This window comes from Homarus americanus, unplaced genomic scaffold, assembly GCF_018991925.1.
Source record: "Homarus americanus isolate GMGI-L3 unplaced genomic scaffold, GMGI_Hamer_2.0 scaffold41267, whole genome shotgun sequence".
NCBI classification, from domain to species: Eukaryota; Metazoa; Arthropoda; class Malacostraca; order Decapoda; family Nephropidae; genus Homarus; species Homarus americanus.
Window position 1 is genome coordinate 109866 of NW_024728663.1, and position 19381 is coordinate 129246.

General features: G+C 45.6%; 1 protein-coding gene across 1 annotated transcript in view; it reads right to left on the minus strand.

The window, feature by feature from the left end:
• LOC121866175 (BAI1-associated protein 3-like) overlaps positions 1-19381 on the minus strand; it is a 276581-nt gene that overhangs the window by 51990 nt on the left and 205210 nt on the right. Inside the window, 1 exon segment of the mRNA XM_042365779.1 lies at positions 8956-9174. Within this exon segment, the coding sequence (XP_042221713.1) occupies positions 8956-9174 (219 nt within the window).

Consider the following 19381-nt stretch of genomic DNA (forward strand, 5'->3'; position numbering starts at 1 on the left):
CGATGACCTTCTTGCCCTGGACTTTTTTCAGCTATATCGCCTTTAACACATGGAATTCTGCACTTTTCGAAGCTTTGGAGGAGTCTCGAAACAAGTTTCCTGGTGGGAATTATTAGCTAGTGCTGTACTCAAAATATCGGAACTTCAAGATCTCTCCAGAGCTTCAAAAGGGTGGTATAACTGAAACAAGATCAGGGCAAGAAGGTCATCGTAAATGGCATCGTACACCCCACGACTGTTCTTGCAATTGGCCCTATACCGTAACTGTAGACGCACCGTAACCAACACACACGGCGAAAGAAAAACAACAGGAACCTTTAAGGGTGTCGCCCCTCAGTCTAGGAGGCCTCTACCCGCAGGCGGTGGTCGGGCCGGATAGTTCAACATGGTTTGTAAAGTTTATGAGACAATATCTTAAAAAAATACACACAAACAAAAAAATAGTGAAAATCTCTGTATATTAAACCTTATCTTCCACCAGGTCTCGATAATATGTATGACCGAATGTTGGCTGTAAGTTACATGAAGAAGAACACGATAACAACATTAGGTGTCATATGAAGAGATGTACCTCTAAATAATTTCACCTTAAGATTAAACACCGTAACCTAACCTAACCTATCCCTATCCAAACCTAACGCTATCCAATCCTAACCTGACCTAACGCTATCCAAATCTAACCTAACACCATCCTAACCTAACCTTACCTACCCCCGTCCCCTTTCCCAGGTTAGTATCAAGGTGGTTACAAGATCAAATAAGCTGGGGGCGAATCCTCAGGTGACCCAAAACATCCATTAGTGAGGACAGGGAAGGTGGAGCTTGAGGCTGACTCCAGATAACCAAGACCATAGTCAAGAGAGTCTTCCCTCTGGTGGGTGAGGCGAGGTAGTGCAGGACGTCTCAAGTTTAATTGTGGCATTGTTAATACTGATGAAACTTGTGCTGGGGTGAAGATAGCCCCCCACCCCACCCCACCCCCCACACACACACACACCACTCGCTTCTCGTTTTTTGTGTGTTTACGTTTTATTTCTATCTAGTACTCTCCTTTTTTTCTTCAGTTTGTTGAGTGTTTTTGGTGATATTTTACATTTATTCCATATCTTATTGTGTTTTTTTTTGTGTGTGAATTTTTCCTGTGTTTTTTCTTTTAGTTATTCTCTATTTTCTATGTTATAATGACAGCCATTTTCCTCTATTCCTTGTTCTCTTTTGGGGGAAAATTTACGTTTTTCACGATATTTTGCCTTAGATTCTTTAGGTTCTGTATACATGATGCTGAAGCAAACTCTTTGTATACACACACACACACACACACACACACACACACACCCTACACCCTACACACACCTTACACATATCTCTACTCTACACCCTACACATACCTCTACTCTACTACCCTCACCCTACACCCACAAATTTCCACTCTGAATACACCCTATGCGGCTACACCCAATTACAAGTTAATACTATTTAATTGATGGTGAACCAATCAGTGGCTCTTGTTAGCTTACCATACTTCACTCTTCACGCCTGCTGTATAGATCGTCTGTTTGTCTGTCTGTCTGTCTGTGTTTTTTCTGTCTGTCTGTCTGTTTTATGTCTCTCTGTCTCTGTTTTGTATGTCTGTCTGTCTGTCTGTCTGAGTTTCCCTCTTTCTCTCTCTCTAGTATGACTCTTACTTATTGTTTTCTCTTTCTCTTTCATTATCTCTATATTCTCTCTTGCTTTCTTTCCTTTTCTCTCTTTTATCTTGCTATCTCTCTCTTTCCACCTGTCTATTTGTCTTTTTGTTTGTATTTTCTTTCTCTTTCTTTTTGTTTCTTTCTCACTTTCTTTTTTCCTTACCTGCTCTCCCTCTCTCTCTCTTTGTCTCATTCTGATTGCTTTTGTCTTTCATTTTCCATCTTTCTCTCCTCCCTTTCTCTCTTCTAATTTTCTCTTTTCCTCTTTCCTTTTATTCCATCTAATTATCTCTCTAACTCTCACCGTTTTCTCTTTTATTCTCCTCTTATTACGACACACACACACACACACACACACACATAGTTTAGTACACAGTGGCCAGCTGAACGGGGAAGACTGAGCGAGGATATATCATTATTGTGGTAACTCTAGCTGGCTTGTGGTGGGTTACGGTGGGTGGCGTTGGGTTATGGTGGGTGATGGTGGGATATGGTGGATGGTGGTAGGTTATGGTGGGTGGTGGTGGGTTATGGTGGGTGGTGGTGGGTTATGGTTGGTGATGGTGGGTTATGGTGTGTTATGGTGGGTGGTGGTGGGTTATGGTGGGTGGTGGTGGGCTATGCTTGGTGGTGGTGGGTTATGGTGGGTAGTGGTGGGTGATGGTGGGCTATGGTGGATAATATTACGTACATAATTATTAATAAAAAATACACTACATTAATTTTAGGCTCGTAGCTCTCAGTCAAATAAAAATAATAAAATAAAAATCATGTTACGGTAATTCAGTTTTGCCAGCGAACATTAATTAATAAATTTAGACTTACTGACCAAAGTATTTAAACGTGATCATTAATTATTTATGAGCGGAATGATGAAAAAAAAAAGATATTGTTTGATGATTTATTAAAAACAACAACAATTGGTATTGAAATATCCGAGTTAAATTACGTTTGTATAAACAAAAAAAATCAGTAGTTTTTATGGACTGTATATATGTATTTTTTTGGGGAATTGAACATGTAAGACGTGTATAATTTTCGTGTGATCATTTTTAGAGGAGAGGAAATGAGGGGGTGGTGAGGAACGAAGGTCAAGGGATTAAAGGGAAGGTGTGGGAGAGGTAGGAGGTGAGGTGAGGGAATATAAGGGAGGAGGGTAGAGGTGAGGAGGCCGGGAAAGGTTGGGAGGAGGCAAAAGTGGGAGTGGAACAAATAAGGGGGCAGGGAAGGTAAGGGGAAAAAGGTGGAAGGCAAGAATGATTGAAGGTAAGGGGAGAGGAAGGAATGGAGGGTGGTAAGGAGGGAGGTAAAACGGAGTGAAGGTAGGAAAAAGGAAGGTGGGAGGAGGAGGTTAAGAGGAGGGAGGTAGGGGGGAGGGATTAGGGGAGGGAGGAGAGGTAAGGGGAGGAGGTAAGGGGGGGAGAGGGGCAGAAATTAGGTTAGGAAAGCAACTCATCAAACTGTCTTAATTTTTTTTTCAGAGACGCTCAAGTTTCTATTTCACCTCCTCTTTTCTCCCCTCTCCCAATTTCTCCTCTCCCCTCTTTCTCCCCTTCTTCTCTCCCTCCTCGTCTCCCCCTACCTCTCATATTTCCTCCCAATTTTCTCCTCTCCTCTCTTATCCCCTTTTCTTCTCTCCCCTGTGTTATGCCTCACTTTCTCACTGTCTCTGTTCCTCTCATTCTTTCCCTTCCTCAGATTCTCTCTCTCTCTCTCTCTCTTAATCGGAATCTCTCTCTCTTTCTCTCTCTCTCTCTCTGTTTCTCCCTCTCTATATCTCTCAATTCTTTCTCTTCTTCTCTCTCTCAACCTCTGTCTTTCTCCCTCTTTCTTTCTCTCTCAATGTCAGACTTTTCTCCTAGTAGATCTCCTTTTTCTCTCTCTTTCTCATCCCTCTTCTTTCTCATTCTCTCCTTATCTTTCTCTCTCAATCTCTATCTTTCTCCCCTTTCTATTCTAGGTGAGGGACCTTTATTCAACACCCTTCCTTGTTTATTCTGGCATCCCTTCCTGTTTATTCTGGCACCCCTTCCTGCTCATTCTGGCACCTTCCTGTTTATTCTGGCACCCTTCCTGCTCATTCTGCCCCCTTCCTGCTCATTCTGGCACCCCTTCCTGTTTATTCTGGCACCCTTCCTGTTTATTCACCCGTCCTGTTTATTCTGCCCCTTCCTGTTTATTCTGGCACCTTCCTGCTCATTCTGGCCTCTTCTACCCCTTCCTGTTTATTCTGGCACCCTTCCTGTTTATTCCACACCCTCCTTTTTGCACCTTCCTGTTTATTCTGGCACCTCCTGCTCATTCTGGCACCTTCCTGCTCATTCTGGCTTCCTTTTATTCTGGCACCTTCCTGTTTATTCAGCACCTCCTGTATTCTGGCACCTCCCTTCCTGTTTATTCTGCCCTTCGTGCTCATTCTGGCACTCCTCCCTTGTTTATTCTGTTAATAATACTCTAAATAATTTACTTCACTTCATTATCATCCTAAATTAATTCGCTTAAACTCGGTAATATCATCCGGTCACGTCACGTCTCATAGAGGCTGCTGCCGCGAACTTACGTTCGCCAACTTTGTCAGAGGAAGGAATATGGCAACCCGAGGCAGAATATGTGACCGACTCTGACCAATCACAGACCATATCCTTTGTGACGTCATAGCCGAAGGTTTAGGACGTTATATATGACTGTGTTCAAGGACAGGGCGGAGGTCCTTAATCTTAGCCAAGTTTATTGGTTTGATAAGACTTTCCCTTGTCACTCACCGAAGAGAGAAACTTTCCTTCCCATTCGTTCATTCACTGTCAAGCGACCCTACATTTTCCATTTCAAGACGTTCTCATCATCAATGACTGATCGTTTTAAATTAACTCAGTACCTTTAACTATATATTGTAATGTACTGTAACAATCCTGGGGAAGGTTTATCACAGAGGAGAGTTCTTACCAAATTTTCTTTTAAACCAGTTATCACGTTATTAGGGTAGAACCTTGTCAGTTATCTCCCGTAAAAAAACTGTAAAAAAACTCAGCTGATCAATGTCGACAAACTCAGTGATCACTGTCGACAAACTCAGGTAATCAATGTCGACAAACTCAGCTGATCAATGTCGACAAACTCAGATAATCAATGTCGACAAACTCAGGTAATCAATGTCGACAAACTCAGCTGATCACTGTCGACAAACTCAGCTGATCACTGTCGACAAACTCAGCTGATCACTGTCGACAAACTCCAGCTAATCAATGTCGACAAACTCAGCTGATCACTGTCGACAAACTCAGGGTAATCAGTTGACAAACTCAGGTAATCAATGTTGACAAACTCAGGTAATCAATGTTGACAAACTCGGTAATAATGTCGACAAACTCAGCTGATCACTGTCGACAAACTCAGGTAATCAATGTAAATCAAAATGTTGACAAACTCAGGTAATCAATGTCGAAAACTCAGCTGATCACTCCGACAAACTCAGCGATACGTCGACATTAGGTCTTCCACAGCAGCTCCTGATAACTATTCATTGAACTTCCTCATTACCCATTCCAATTAATGCTACCTCCCCTCCCTACCTCACCTTCCTCCCTTCTTCACTCCCTCTCTCCCTACTCACCCATTTCCCTCCCCTACTTCACTCTCTCTCTCCTACTTCCTCCCCTTTCCTTACTTCCTCCCTCTCCCCTACTTCCTCCCTCTCTCCTTACTTCACTCGCTCCCTCAATACTTCCTGCCTCCTCAATACTTCACTGCCTCCCTCAATACTTCACTCCCTCTCTCCCTACTTCACTCTCTCTCCCCTCACCCCCTCCCTCAATACCTCCTCCCTCCTCCTTCCTCCCTCTCTCCCTACTTCTCCCTCTCCTCTTCACCTCTCTCCTCCACTCCTCCCTATACTTCCTGCCTCCCCTCACCCCACTCTCTCTCTCCTCTTCCTCCCTCTCTCCCTACTTCATCCCTCCTCAATACTTCCTCCATCCTCCCCTACTTCCTCCCTCTCTCCCCTTCCTCCCCTCTCTCCCCTCTTCATCCTCCTCAATACTTCACTCCCCTCCAATCCCCTACTTCACTCCCTCTCTTCCTCCTTCTCCCTCTCTCCCCTACTTCCTCCTCTCCCCTACTTCTCCCTCTCTCCTTTCCTCTCTCTCCCCTACTTCACCCCTCCTCAATACTTCCTGCCTCCCCTCAGCCCTTCACTCTCCTCCCTACTTCCTCCCTCCTCCCTACTTCACGCCCTCTCTCCCCTACTTCCTCCCTCTCTCCCCTTCACCCCTCCTCCCCACTTCACTCCCCTCTCCCCTTCACCCCTCCAATACTTCACCTCCTCCTCTTCCTCTCTCCCCTACTTCACTCCCTCTCTCCCTACCATCCCTCCTCAATATTCCCTCCATCCCTCCCCTACTTCACTCCTCTCCCTACTTCACTCCTCTCTACTTCATCCCTCCTCAATACTTCACTCCCTCAATCCCTACTTCACTCCCTCCCTCCTACTTCACCTCTCTCCTCCTCTCTCCTACTTCCTCCCTCTCTTCCCCCTCAATACTTCCTCCTCTCCTCCCACCCTCCTCCCTTCCTCCCTCTCCCTACTTCCTCCTCTCCCCTACTTCACTCCCTCTCTCCCTTCCTCCTCTCTCTCTTCCTCCTCCCTCCCTACTTCCTCCCCTCCTCCCCTACTTCACCCCTCCTCCCCTCTTCACTCCTCTCTCCCTACTTCACTCCCTCTCCTCCCTACTTCACCCTCTCCTCCTACTTCACCCTCTCTCCCTACTTCACCCTCTCTCCTTCTCCTCTCTCCCTACTTCACCCCCACCCTCAATACTTACTCCTTCCTCCCCTACCCACCTCTCCTCCTACTTCCTCCCCTCTCCTCCCTCTCTCCCCTACTTCCTCCCTCCCTCCCCACTTCACTCCCCTCCTCCCTACTTCCTCCCCTCTCTCTCCTTCCTCCTCCTCCCTTCTCCTACTTCCTCCCTCTCTCCCCTCCCCCTCCTCTACTTCACTCTCTCCTCTACTTCACTCCCTCTCTACTTCACCCCTCCTCCCCTTCCTCCTCTCCCCTTCACCTCTCCCTACTTCACTCCTCTCCCTACTTCATCCCTCTCTCCCTACTTCCTCCTCAATCTTCCTCCTCTCCTACTTCCCCCCCTCCTCTTCCTCCTCTCTCCTTCTTCCTCCCTCTCTCTACTTCCTCCTCTCTCCCTACCTTCATCCTCTCTCCCTACTTCCCTCCCCTCTCATCTTCCTCCTCTCTCCCTCTTCCCCCCTCCCTTCACTCCTCTCTCCCTTCCTCCCTCTCTCCCCTACTTCCTCCCTCTCTCCCTACTTCATCCCTCCCTCTACTTCACCTCCTCCCTACTCCACTCCCTCTCTCCCTTCTCCTCTCCCTACTTCCTCCCTCCCCTCCCCTCTTCCTCCCCTCTCTCTCTACTTCTCTCCCTCTTTCCCTACCTCCCCTCAATACTTCCTCCTTCCTCCCCCTTACCCTCCCTCCCTACTTCATTCCCTCTCTCCCCTCTTCCTCCCTCTCTCCCTTCACTCCCCTCCCCTCCCTACTTCCTCCTCCCTCCCCTACTTCACTCCTCCCTCCCTACTTCCTCCCTCTTTCCCTCCCCTCCTTCCCCTTCCTCCTCACCCCCTCCTGTGCCCATCCTCCTCCCGCTTCCCTCCTGTGCCTCTTCCATCCTCCCCTACCTCCATCCTCCCTACCTCCATCCTCCCTACCTCCATCCTCCCTACCTCCATCCCTCCCTACCTCCATCCCTCCCCTCCTCCATCCCTCCTACCTCCCATCCTCCTACCTCCATCCCTCCTACCTCCATCCCTCCTCCTCCATCCCTCCTACCTCCATCCCTCCCCTACCTCCATCCTCCCTACCTCCATCCTCCCTCCATCCTCCTACCATCCTCCTACCTCCATCCCTCCTACCTCCATCCCCTCCTACCTCATCCCTCCCTATCCATCCTCCTCCCATCTCTCCTCCATCCTCCCTCCATCCCTCTACCTCCATCCTCCTACCTCCATCCCTCCCTACCATCATCCCTCCTACCTCCATCCTCCTACCTCCATCCTCCTACCTCCATCCCTCCTACCTCCATCCCTCCCTACCTCCATCCTCTCTCCTCCATCCCTCCCTCCTTCCCTCCCCTACCTCCATCCCTCCCTACCTCCATCCTCCCACCTCCATCCTTCCCTCCATCCTCCCTCCATCCCTCCCCTACCTCCATCCTCCCTACCTCCATCCCTCCCTACCTCCATCCCTCCTACCTCCCCTCCTCCCCTACCTCCATCCCTCCCCTACCTCCCCTCCCTCCCATCCCCTCCCTACCTCCATCTCTCCCCTACCTACATTCCTCCCCTACCTCCCCTACCTCCATCCCTCCCTACCTCCCTACCTCCCCTACCTCCTACCTCCCCTACCTCCCTACCTCCATCCCTCCCCTACCTCCCATCCCTCCCTACCTCCATCCCTCCCCTACTTCCATTCCTCCCCTACCTCCATCCCTCCCTACCTCCTACCTCCCCTACCCCTCCCTACCTCCATCCCTCCCTACCTCCATCTCCCCTCCATCCTCCCCTATTCCATTCCTCCCTACCTCCCTACCTACCCATTTTTCACTTCATCGGTGTACAATATTCTCATTAAGAAACGACAGGAAAGTGGTCTAATATTTAGGGAGGTGAGTTCCCTTTGTATTGAGTTTGTTCGATGGAGGTGAAACGACGACGGTGGTGGAGGAGGAAGAGGAGGAGGAGTGCTGAATAATGAGAGAGTTTAGGGAAGGGAAATGGCATGGTGAAGAGAGAAGAGACAAGACGATAATGATAGAAAGTAAGATGAAGAATGAAAAAAATAAGTAGTGAATAATGAGAGTGATTAAAGGAGGAGAAGGGAGATGAGGTAAAGACAGAAGGAAGGAGAATAATTTCTCTTTGATACATTATTTTTTTTGTTTCTGTCAAACATTTAATTGCTTTGTTAACAATGTCATACAGAACAATATTAATCACTATGGGTTAAAATGTGCATAATTAACAGGTATATGTAAGAGGATTTCTTATTTGAACGTTCAAAGGAAACTTCGGTAGAATTATTCACGACAAAGTTTGAATCGGGATTTTGTTATTTTCAGTAACTTGTATATGTTTACCCAACGAGGTGTAAAAGGCACCATTCACCATGTTGTTGATCTCTCTCTCTCTCTCTCTCTCTCTCTCTCTCTCTCCATTCTTTTTGGCTAGTTTCCTTCTTCCATCAGTTCCACAGATCACTCACCTCCTCCTGACTAAGCGTCTCGGTTTCCCAAAGGTCGTGGAGGGTCACGAGAAGGCGGTGTAGGACACGATGGTCGAGAAGCTTGGTGGTTAGGCTCTAGATACGGCCATCCAGCGACATGGCCTGCTGGAGCTGCGTCAGGTCCCCCTGGATGGCGTGTTGGTGTGGGATGGTCTCCGCCACAACACTCAGCTCCCCGTCCCAGGAGACTGTGTCCTCCTGGGGATGGTTAAAGTTCAAGATTAATCTATAAGTCGAGTCTTAAGTTCGGGGTCCTGTCCAAAGTTTGAACTGAAAAGTTGACAACTAAAGTTCACTCTCCAAAAATCTGGTTGAGATTAACCTAATTTATCCTTTAGTTCAGGTATTCGTTTGACTTATAAAAGACTCTATATAAATGACTCTATATAAAAGACTCTATATAAAAGACTCTATATAAAAGACTCTATATAAAGGCTCTAACTATCACTTATCATCTTGAAATTCAGCACCTGTAGTGACACTCAAGTGACCATCGACTAACTTTTACTTGACTCTCAGTTGACTGCTGCCATACAATAAAAACAATGTGTGGCACAGAGGAGTAACCTGCCAGTGTAGTTAAGTGAGGCGCGTTAAGGTGTGTTATACAGTGTATTGGTCTTTTACATGCAATCTGGTTCACCTTCCAGGTGTTTTCAGCGTTCAATGTAAGATAGAATGTTCAAGTGTTCAGGAGTAGAATCCTCAGGTGCGCGTGCACACACACAAACACACGAAGATCTGACACGGTTGAGACGAGACATCGAGTTTCATACCGGGAGCTGCCTGGGTGTCAACATGTGACTTCCTCCCCTCCTCCCCACCAAGAAACCAGTGCAAGGATTGATCAACGGAAAACAATAACAGCGAATAAAAGTGGTGCAGAAACGGTGAGGTGGTCCCAGGAAACTCTGCAAGTTATCGCAATCATTGTTTACAATGTAGGTCTTTACCACGCACAGGAGGGAGGGGGACTGCGAAAATCAACTTGGCATTATCTACAAAACCACCACAGAGGAGGCCTACATAACGTGTTTCCTCTACAACACAACCAACGAGGGAGGCCTACAATAACGTGTTTCATCTACAACACCACCACCGAGGGCCTACAATAACGTGTTTCTCTACAACACCACCAACGAGAGGCCTACAATAACGTGTTTCCTCTACCACCACCACAGAGCATTTCTACAACACCACCAACGAGAAGGCCTACAATAACGTGTTTCATCTACAACACCACCAACGAGGAGGCCTACAATAACGAGTTTCATCTACAACACCACCACCAGGAGGCCTACAATATGTTTCTCTACAACACCACCACGACAATTTTCCTCACCACCACGAGGCCTACAATAACGTGTTTCCTCTACACACCACCAACGAGAAGGCCTACAATAACGTGTTTCATCTACAACACCACCACCGAGAGCCTACAATAACGTTTTCCTCTACAACACCACCAACGAGGAGGCCTACAATAACGTGTTCCTCTACAACACCACCACCGAGAGGCCTACAATAACGTGTTTCTCTACAACACCACCGAGGAGGCCTACAATAACGTGTTTCTCTACAACACCACCAACGAGGAGGCCTACAACGTGTTTCCTCTACAACACCACCAGGGAGGCCTACAATAACGTGTTTCCTCTACAACACCACCAACGAGAAGGCCTACAATAACGTGTTTCCTCTACAACACCACCAACGAGGAAGGCCTACAATAACGTGTTTCATCTACAACACCACCACCGAGGAGGCCTACGATAACGTGTTTCCTCTACAACACCACCAACGAGGAAGCCTACAATAACGTGTTTCATCTACAACACCACCAACAGGGAGGCCACAATAACGTGTTTCCTCTACCACAGAGGGAGGCCACAATCACGTGTTTCATCTACAACACCACCACCGAGGAGGCCTACAATAACGTGTTCCTCTACAACACCACCAACGAGAGAGGCCTACAATAACGTGTTTCATCTACACCACCACCAGAGGGAGGCCTACAATAACGTGTTTCCTCTACAACACCACCAACAGGGAAGGCCTACAATAACGTGTTTCATCAACAACACCACCAACGAGGGAAGCCACAATAACGTGTTTCATCTACAACACCACCAACAGGGAGGCCTACAATCACGTGTTTCCTCTACACACTACAGAGGGCCAAACGTGTTTATCTACAACACCACCACCGAGGGGCCTAATAACGTGTTTCATCACACCACAGAGGAGGCCTACAATCACGTGTTTCCTCTAACACACTACAGAGGGAGGCCTACAATAACGTGTTTCTCTACAACACCACCACCGAGGAGGCCTACAATAACGTGTTTCATCTACAACACCACCAGAGGAGGCCTACAATAACGTGTTTCCTCTACAACACCACCACCAAAGGCCTACAATAACGTGTTTCCTCTACAACACCACCACAGAGGGAGGCCTACAATCACGTGTTTCCTCTACAACACCACCACAGAGGGAGGCCTACAATCACGTGTTTCCTCTACAACACCACCACCAAGTGAGGCCTACAATCACGTGTTCCCTCTACAACAACAAATTATCATTGATTCATATTTAACTTGTATGTTAACTCCATGTCTCCTTTTTGTCTTTAAAGCTTTTGTTAAATACTTCACTCCCCAATGCTCTCATACCTAATACTGTAAGTAATTTTTTGTCCATTGTATATTTTCAGTCTCTGGTCGCTGTGCTTTTCAATAAATCGTTCATTATTGTTATCACACACACACACACACACACACACACACACACACACACACACACACCTCATTTTATAAGTGTGTTTGTGACTCGGTATGAAGCAAAATACAGTTAGACAATTTTTCCCTCCACAGAATGACAAGACAATCAAACTCCAGTACTAAAAGTGCGTCAGTGTTGCCAGGTCCAGCGGATGAGACACCCCGAACACATTTGATTTTTCCATCTATGAACAAGTCCAACAAATTTACTGGGATTTACCAACGTTGGTGACGTCGGTGAGATGATGAAAATATACACTACAGTGTTTGTGTTTTTTGTATTTTTAAAACCAAAGAATTTTATTGAGTATGTTATTGATATTATAGTGTGTGTGTGTGTGTGTGTGTGTGTGTGTGTGTGTGTGTGTGTGTGTGTGTGTGTGTGTGTGTGTGTAATCAATAGCATAACAATGTTTGTTATTAAAAATAACAAAGTCAATAATTAACAAACTACGCTCAATCACAAAAACAAATTCAGATGCAAACATAATCACAACCACAAGTAGTACTGCTCTGTGGTATAACTCCTTGACACATATTACTACTACTACTTTGTTGTCACTCGGAATCGAGTATGACGATCATCCAGCTATGATACAATGATATAAAATAATAATAATAATAATAATTAACGGTTTATTGAAAGAGCTTGGCAGCCAGAAGGCTGAAAATATACAGTTACATATTTGGGGAATGGGTTACGAATTACAAATAATATACAAGTAACATAAGTGATACAAATAAGATATATAATAACTAGATGGGGAAAAGCTCAAACTACAGGGAATTTCAACATAGTGACAGTGCAAGGAGTAGTGTTTACTGGGAGTGAATACACTGGTTTATTACAAGTTATAGATAATTTTTACAATGGTTGGGACTGGGCTGTTCTTATAGCGATCAGTTCTTGCACGTATGGACTGGATGCGGTTGTGGTGTCGAACAGCAATTCTCGGGCTAGGGATCTCAGGTGGTAGTAGGAGCCGGTGTCGAGGATGGTGTAGAAGCTTCTTACCAAATTTGCTGATGAGGTCGTGGTGATGGTCAGTGAGAGTCGAAAGGGTCAGTGTGTTAAGCGCTTCTTGATATGTGGAGTAGGAAGGGGAGAGAATAATCTTGCATGCACCTCTTTTGCACTTTTTCTAGGTGTTTACGTTGTGTGGCATTTAGGGAGGAAGACCAGGTAGGGGAGGCATAGGTGAGCTTGGGAAGTATGAATGTTGTGTAAACACTGAGGAGCTCGGGTGCAGAAACTCCGAGGGACTTGAGTCGGCGGAGGTGGAGACGGAAACTAGAGGATTTGACAACTTCACTGACGTGTGGTTTCCAATTTAGTTTGTTGTCTATGGATGTGAGTTCTGAGGTGACGAAAGAGACCGATTCGGGACCGGCAAGGTCGATCACAGATGTTGTACATGATGGGGGCTACATCTAGTGCGGGAGGGGCGGCTTCAGCGCCTTTCCGGCGTTGGCGCTTGAGTGCCTCAGTATGCAGTCTGGCTAACTCGAGAGTATTTACACCTTCTCGTGTGGTGCTCCTCCAAGTGTTACGGAGTGGAGTAATCGTCTCCCAGGTGAGGGGATCGATTTGGCACTTTTTCAGGTTTGTCTTAAGACTATCCTTATACCTTTTCAGTTGCCCGCCAGCGTTACGTTTACTGTTCGTTAGGTGACTGGAAAGTAGCTGATGCTTCGGCTGTCTACTGTCGTCCATGCGGGTAACATGGTCAGTCCTGCATAGTTGTTCATGGATAATGGTAGCCTTGATGCTCCTACAGTTTGTGTCAGTGAGAATACTGGCATTTGTTCTCTTGTCTTCCCAGAGAACTCGGAGGATGGAACGTAGACTACGTTGGTGAAAGTTTTCAAGTGCCTTGAGGTGCCTCCTGTATGTGATCAATGTCTCACTGCCATATAGCAGGGAGGGGAGGACCACTGCACTGTGCAACTTTGTAAATAATTTCAGCCCCCTACAGCTTATGATACGGGTAAGGAGTCTGCCAAAGGCTTGAGATGTACATCTGAACCGATGTTGAATCTCTTCTTGATGTCCGCAGTAGTGGACAGGTGGGAGCCGAAATACTGAAAGTGGGCAACATTAGAGAGGGTAATACCGTTAAGCTGGATGGATTGTGAAGGTGTGGCTGAACCAGGGGCAGGGTGAAAGAGAATCTGAGTCTTATGTATTGTACATTCACCACAAGGCCTAGGTGTGCATAAGCATCTGCGTAGGTGTTCAGGATCTCCTGTAGGTCGCGTTCAGTGTGAGCGACAAGGGTGAGGCGCCTGTATACTGAAGTTCAGTAATGGAAGCTGCCGACACCTTTGTTCCTGCCTGGAGTAGTCTTGTGTTGAAAAAACCTTTCATCCGGTATTGGATGTTCACCCCGCCGGTTAAATTGGCACTGGCACGAGTAAGGAAGGCAGCCAAGAAAATGGAAAAGAGAGTTGGTGCCAGTGACACACGCTTGTTTTATCCCCGTTTGGATGGGTAAAAACTCAGACTGGATGTCATTATACAGGACACTGCCGTCCATGCCAGCGTGGAGTTTCCTCACAATAGCGATGACTTTTGGTGGGCAGCCAAAACGGCTGAGGGTCCGCCAGAGGGCTTCCCTATTGACTGAGTCGAAGGCCTTGGTTAGGTCGATGAAGGCCACGTACAGGTCACGACGCTGTTCTCTGCACCTTTCCTGTATCTGGAGGGCAGCAAAGATCATGTCAGTGGTGCCACGTGATGGTCTAAAGCCAGATTGAGATTCTGGGAGGAATTTTTCCGCCTCAGGAAGAAGTCTGTTTAGGAGGACTTGGGCGATAATCTTGCCAACGACGGACAGCAGCGAGATCCCACGGTAGTTGCTACAGTCTGACCGGTCTCCCTGTTATTATAAATAATGACGATGGAGGCGTCTTTAAGAGCTTGGGGGATATCCTCCCTTTCCCATATATTCTCCAGGAGAGAGTGGAGACGGCTGGTAAGCAGAGGTCCTCCTGCTTTATACACCTCGGCTGAGATTCCATCAGGCCCTGAGGCTTTGTTATTTTTCATCTGTTTGGTGGTAGTAGCTACTTCATCCAGGGATGGAGGATAGCTGAGGTGGGTCAGATCTGGATACTGATAGACCTGCTGTGCAGTTAAGACATACACATCGGTGTTTCGGTTGAGTAGCGAATGGTAGTGCTCTTTCTAGCGGTAAAGGATGGGTGATTGGCCCATACAATGTTTAATGGAATTAAAAAAAATTGCGCACCTTTTATTGATCTGCAAGTTTTTGTGTTTCATATGATTTATTTCTCAACCATCCGTTCTTTAGATAGCGATGTTCGCCAGTCAGTTAAAGCAGCACGTTTATTATCGACGAGTACATAGATTGCCGAGTCATTTTCACCAAAACAGTCCGGGTGTAATCTTTCGATCTGTCCGAGGGTCTCTCTGCAGGTTTTTGTCATGGTAGTGTCGAAAATACCCCATTCGGCACAGGGATTTGGGCTGTTTGTTGTCGGGTTGTTTATCAGGAAATGTTCGAACTGCTCTCTGAAAGCATGTGCGACCACTGGGTCCTCCAGACGCTTTATGTTAAACCTCTTCTGGAGGCTTGCTGCCTTCGCCGTTTTGGGGCGACGTGAAGTGAAAGTTTGGCTCTGACGAGTCGATGATCAGTGTCACACTGGTCTCAGCCACGCGTGGCACGGGTGATGAGGACATATTGGTGACCTCTTTCTCTGACAATAATGTAGTCAATGAGATGCCAATGTATGGATCGTGGGTGTTGCCACGAACCCTTGAACTTGTCGGCCTGCCTAAACAAGGTATTGGTGATAGTGAGGTTGTGTGTCGCACACTTGCTGAGGAGGAGTAGCCTGTTGAGATTATGCTTGCCTAGTCCATTTCTCCCTATAACTCCCTGCCATATGTCAATATCTCTGCCAGCTCTGGCATTGAAATCACGTAGGAGCACGTCCTTATCTTCTCTGGAGACAGAGATTAGCTCTCTTTTCAAGGTCGGCGTAAAAAGCTTCCTTGATGTCATCCCCTGTATCCAGTGTTGGGGCGTATGCACTGATCAAGACCTAGCGCGAGTGGTTCAGTGGGACTCAGAGCGTCATGACGCGCTCTTTGATCCTAACAGCCATTTCAGTTAGCCGATGTAGGGTGCATTGGCGGATGGCAAAGCCAACCCCTTAAATGCGGTTTCTCTCCGCAGCAGGCTTACCCTTCCAGAAGAAGGTATAGCCAGACCCCGTTTCTGTGAGTCGACCCTCGTCTCCTAGCTGGGACTCGCCAATGGCACCTATGTCGATGTTATACCTAGCCAGCTCTTTCGCCACATGGGCGGTTCTTCTTTCAGGACACTCATTTGTGCCAGTATTCAGCTGTGATCATGATTATGTTTTCGACCGCATATTGATGACCTTACTGGTTGCAGTTGCCCAGTCAGGTTGGTTCTTTAGGCAGGCTATGTTTACGGCACCTTTTCTAGCCCCCTCCCTATGTGGGGTGAACAGAGTGGCTCCTCGAAAGGGCTGCTCGGTCGCACAGACAGGATCGGATTGCACTGCTGCCTAAATCCCAGTGCATAAACGACCATCTTATCTGTGCCGCCCATGTGTAGAGTTGTGACTAGAGACTCCCGGTAGTCATCTCTGCCTGTCCCCGTCGCCATAGGACTTTTGGGGTTTAGGGCTTTTGATGATGATGAGAAGTATGATGAGCTGGATGATGGCTGTGCGTGAATTGATGTATGTGGTGAGACACACACACACACACACACACACACACACACTCTCTCATAACCCTAACTACTCAGCAATCACCCCGCCCCCCTGAGCCTCTCGCATCCCCCTTTACATAAGTAACGACGGAAACAACAACTGGCAACACTAGGAGTTGGTAAATATTTGAAGGCACCGGGTCCCTCAGACGGTGACCTCTCCAGGGCACTGAGTTCCCTGTCATTACGTAACTATCCTGTTAAATTTTCCGTGAACTTCGGCTACCTCCTTTATCTTTTCACCTATTTTGTACATGTTTAGAGAGAGAGAGAGAGAGTTTCAATCAGACCTAGCGATAATATATTACGTACATGAACCACACACTCTCTCTCTCTCTCTCTCTCTCTCTCAAACTCTTCACTGACACCCCAACTCTGTCTCTCCTTCAGTTTCTTCCCTCCCTCTCTTACTTTCGCTGCTATTAAACATGTAGAGGAAGAGGAGAGCGCTAAGACAGAGGTCTCTCGAGAACTTCCGGTGGGAGCCGAGTTCTGCTGAATATTTTTAGGAGAAGTACGTCATCAGAGGGAGCTCGGTACCCTGGAAAATTCACCTTCTGAGGGAACTTGATGTCCTGGAAATTTGGCCATCGTGTAGAGTTGCCAGTTGTTGTTATTGACGTTGTTTACGTAAAAGGAGAGGAGGTCAGCTCAGAGTCGAATATTCTTATTTTCTTCAGTACGAAAATTTCATTCCCTGAGTATAATGGCCTTGTACTCAAAAGACCAATTCGTCGATTTCAAAGGGGTAACTCGTTGTACTCAAGAGGAACGTCATCACACTCAAGGGGATAAGTTATCAAACTCAAAGGGCGAAGTTATCAAACTCAAGGGGCCAAGTTATCAAACTCAAGGGGCCAAGTTATCAAACTAAAGGGGCGAAGTCATTAAACTAAAGGGGCGAAGTCATCAAACTAAAGGGTTAATAGACTAGAATATTTCTGATATGGTTAAGAGATAATGACAGGGTTAAGACATCATACTGAAAAAGTTAACACATACTGAAAAAGTTAACACATACTGAAAGGTATTAACACATATTGAAAGGTTTAACACATACTGAAAGGGTTAACACATACTGAAAAAGTTAACACATACTGAAAAAGTTAACACATACTGAAAGGTATTAACACATATTGAAAGGTTTAACACATACTGAAAGGGTTAACACATACTGAAAGGGTTAACACATACTGAAAGGGTTAACACATATTGAAAGGGTTAACACATACTGAAAGGGTTAACACATACTGAAAGGTTTAACACATACTGAAAGGTATTAACACATACTGAAAGGTTTAACACATACTGAAAGGGTTAACAAATACTGAAAGGGTTAACACATACTGAAAGGGTTAACACACACTGAAAGGTTTAACACATACTGAAAGGTATTAACACATATTGAAAGGTTTAACACATACTGAAAGGTTTAACACATATTGAAAGGTTTAACACATATTGAAAGGTTTAACACATACTGAAAGGTTAACACATACTGAAAGGGTTAACACATACTGAAAGGTATTAACACATACTGAAAGGTATTAACACATATTGAAAGGTATTAACACATATTGAAAGGGTTAACACATACTGAAAGGTATTAACACATACTGAAAGGTTTAACACATACTGAAAGGGTTAACACATACTGAAAGGTATTAACACATACAGAAAGGGTTAACACATACTGAAAGGTTTAACACATACTGAAAAAGTTAACACATTCTGAAAGGGTTAACACACACTAAAAGGGTTAACACATACTGAAAGGGTTAACACATACTGAAAGGTTTAACACATACTGAAAAAGTTAACACATTCTGAAAGGGTTAATACATACTGAAAGGTTTAACACACACTGAAAGGTTTAACACACACTGAAAGGTTTAACACACACTGAAAGGTTTAACACACACTGAAAGGTTTAACACACACTGAAAGGGTTAACACATACTGAAAGGTTTAACACATACTGAAGGGTATTAACACATATTGAAAGGTATTGACACATTGAAAGGTTTAACACATACTGAAAGGTTTAACACATACTGAAAGGGTTAATACATACTGAAAGGTTTAACACATACTGAAAGGGTTAACACATACTGAAAGGGTTAACACATACTGAAAGGGTTAACACATACTGAAAGGGTTAACACATACTGAAAAAGTTAACACATTCTGAAAGGTTTAACACACACTGAAAGGTTTAACACACACTGAAAGGTTTAATACACACTGAAAGGTTTAACACACACTGAAAGGTTTAACACACACTGAAAGGTTTAAGACATACTGAAAGGTTTAACACACACTGAAAGGTTTAACACACACTGAAAGGTTAATACATACTGAAAGGTTTAACACATACTGAAAGGGTTAACACACACTGAAAAAGTTAACACATTCTGAAAGGTTTAACACACACTGAAAGGTTTAACACACACTGAAAGGTTTAACACACACTGAAAGGGTTAACACACACTGAAAGGTTTAACACACACTGAAAGGTTTAACACACACTGAAAGGTTTAACACACACTGAAAGGGTTAACACACACTGAAAGGTTTAACACACACTGAAAGGTTTAACACACACTGAAAGGGTTAACACACACTGAAAAAGTTAACACATTCTGAAAGGTTTAACACACACTGAAAGGTTTAACACACACTGAAAGGTTTAACACACACTGAAAGGTTTAACACACACTGAAAGGTTTAACACACACTGAAAGGTTTAACACATACTGAAAGGGTTAACACACACTGAAAAAGTTAACACATTCTGAAAGGTTTAACACATACTGAAAGGGTTAACACACACTGAAAAAGTTAACA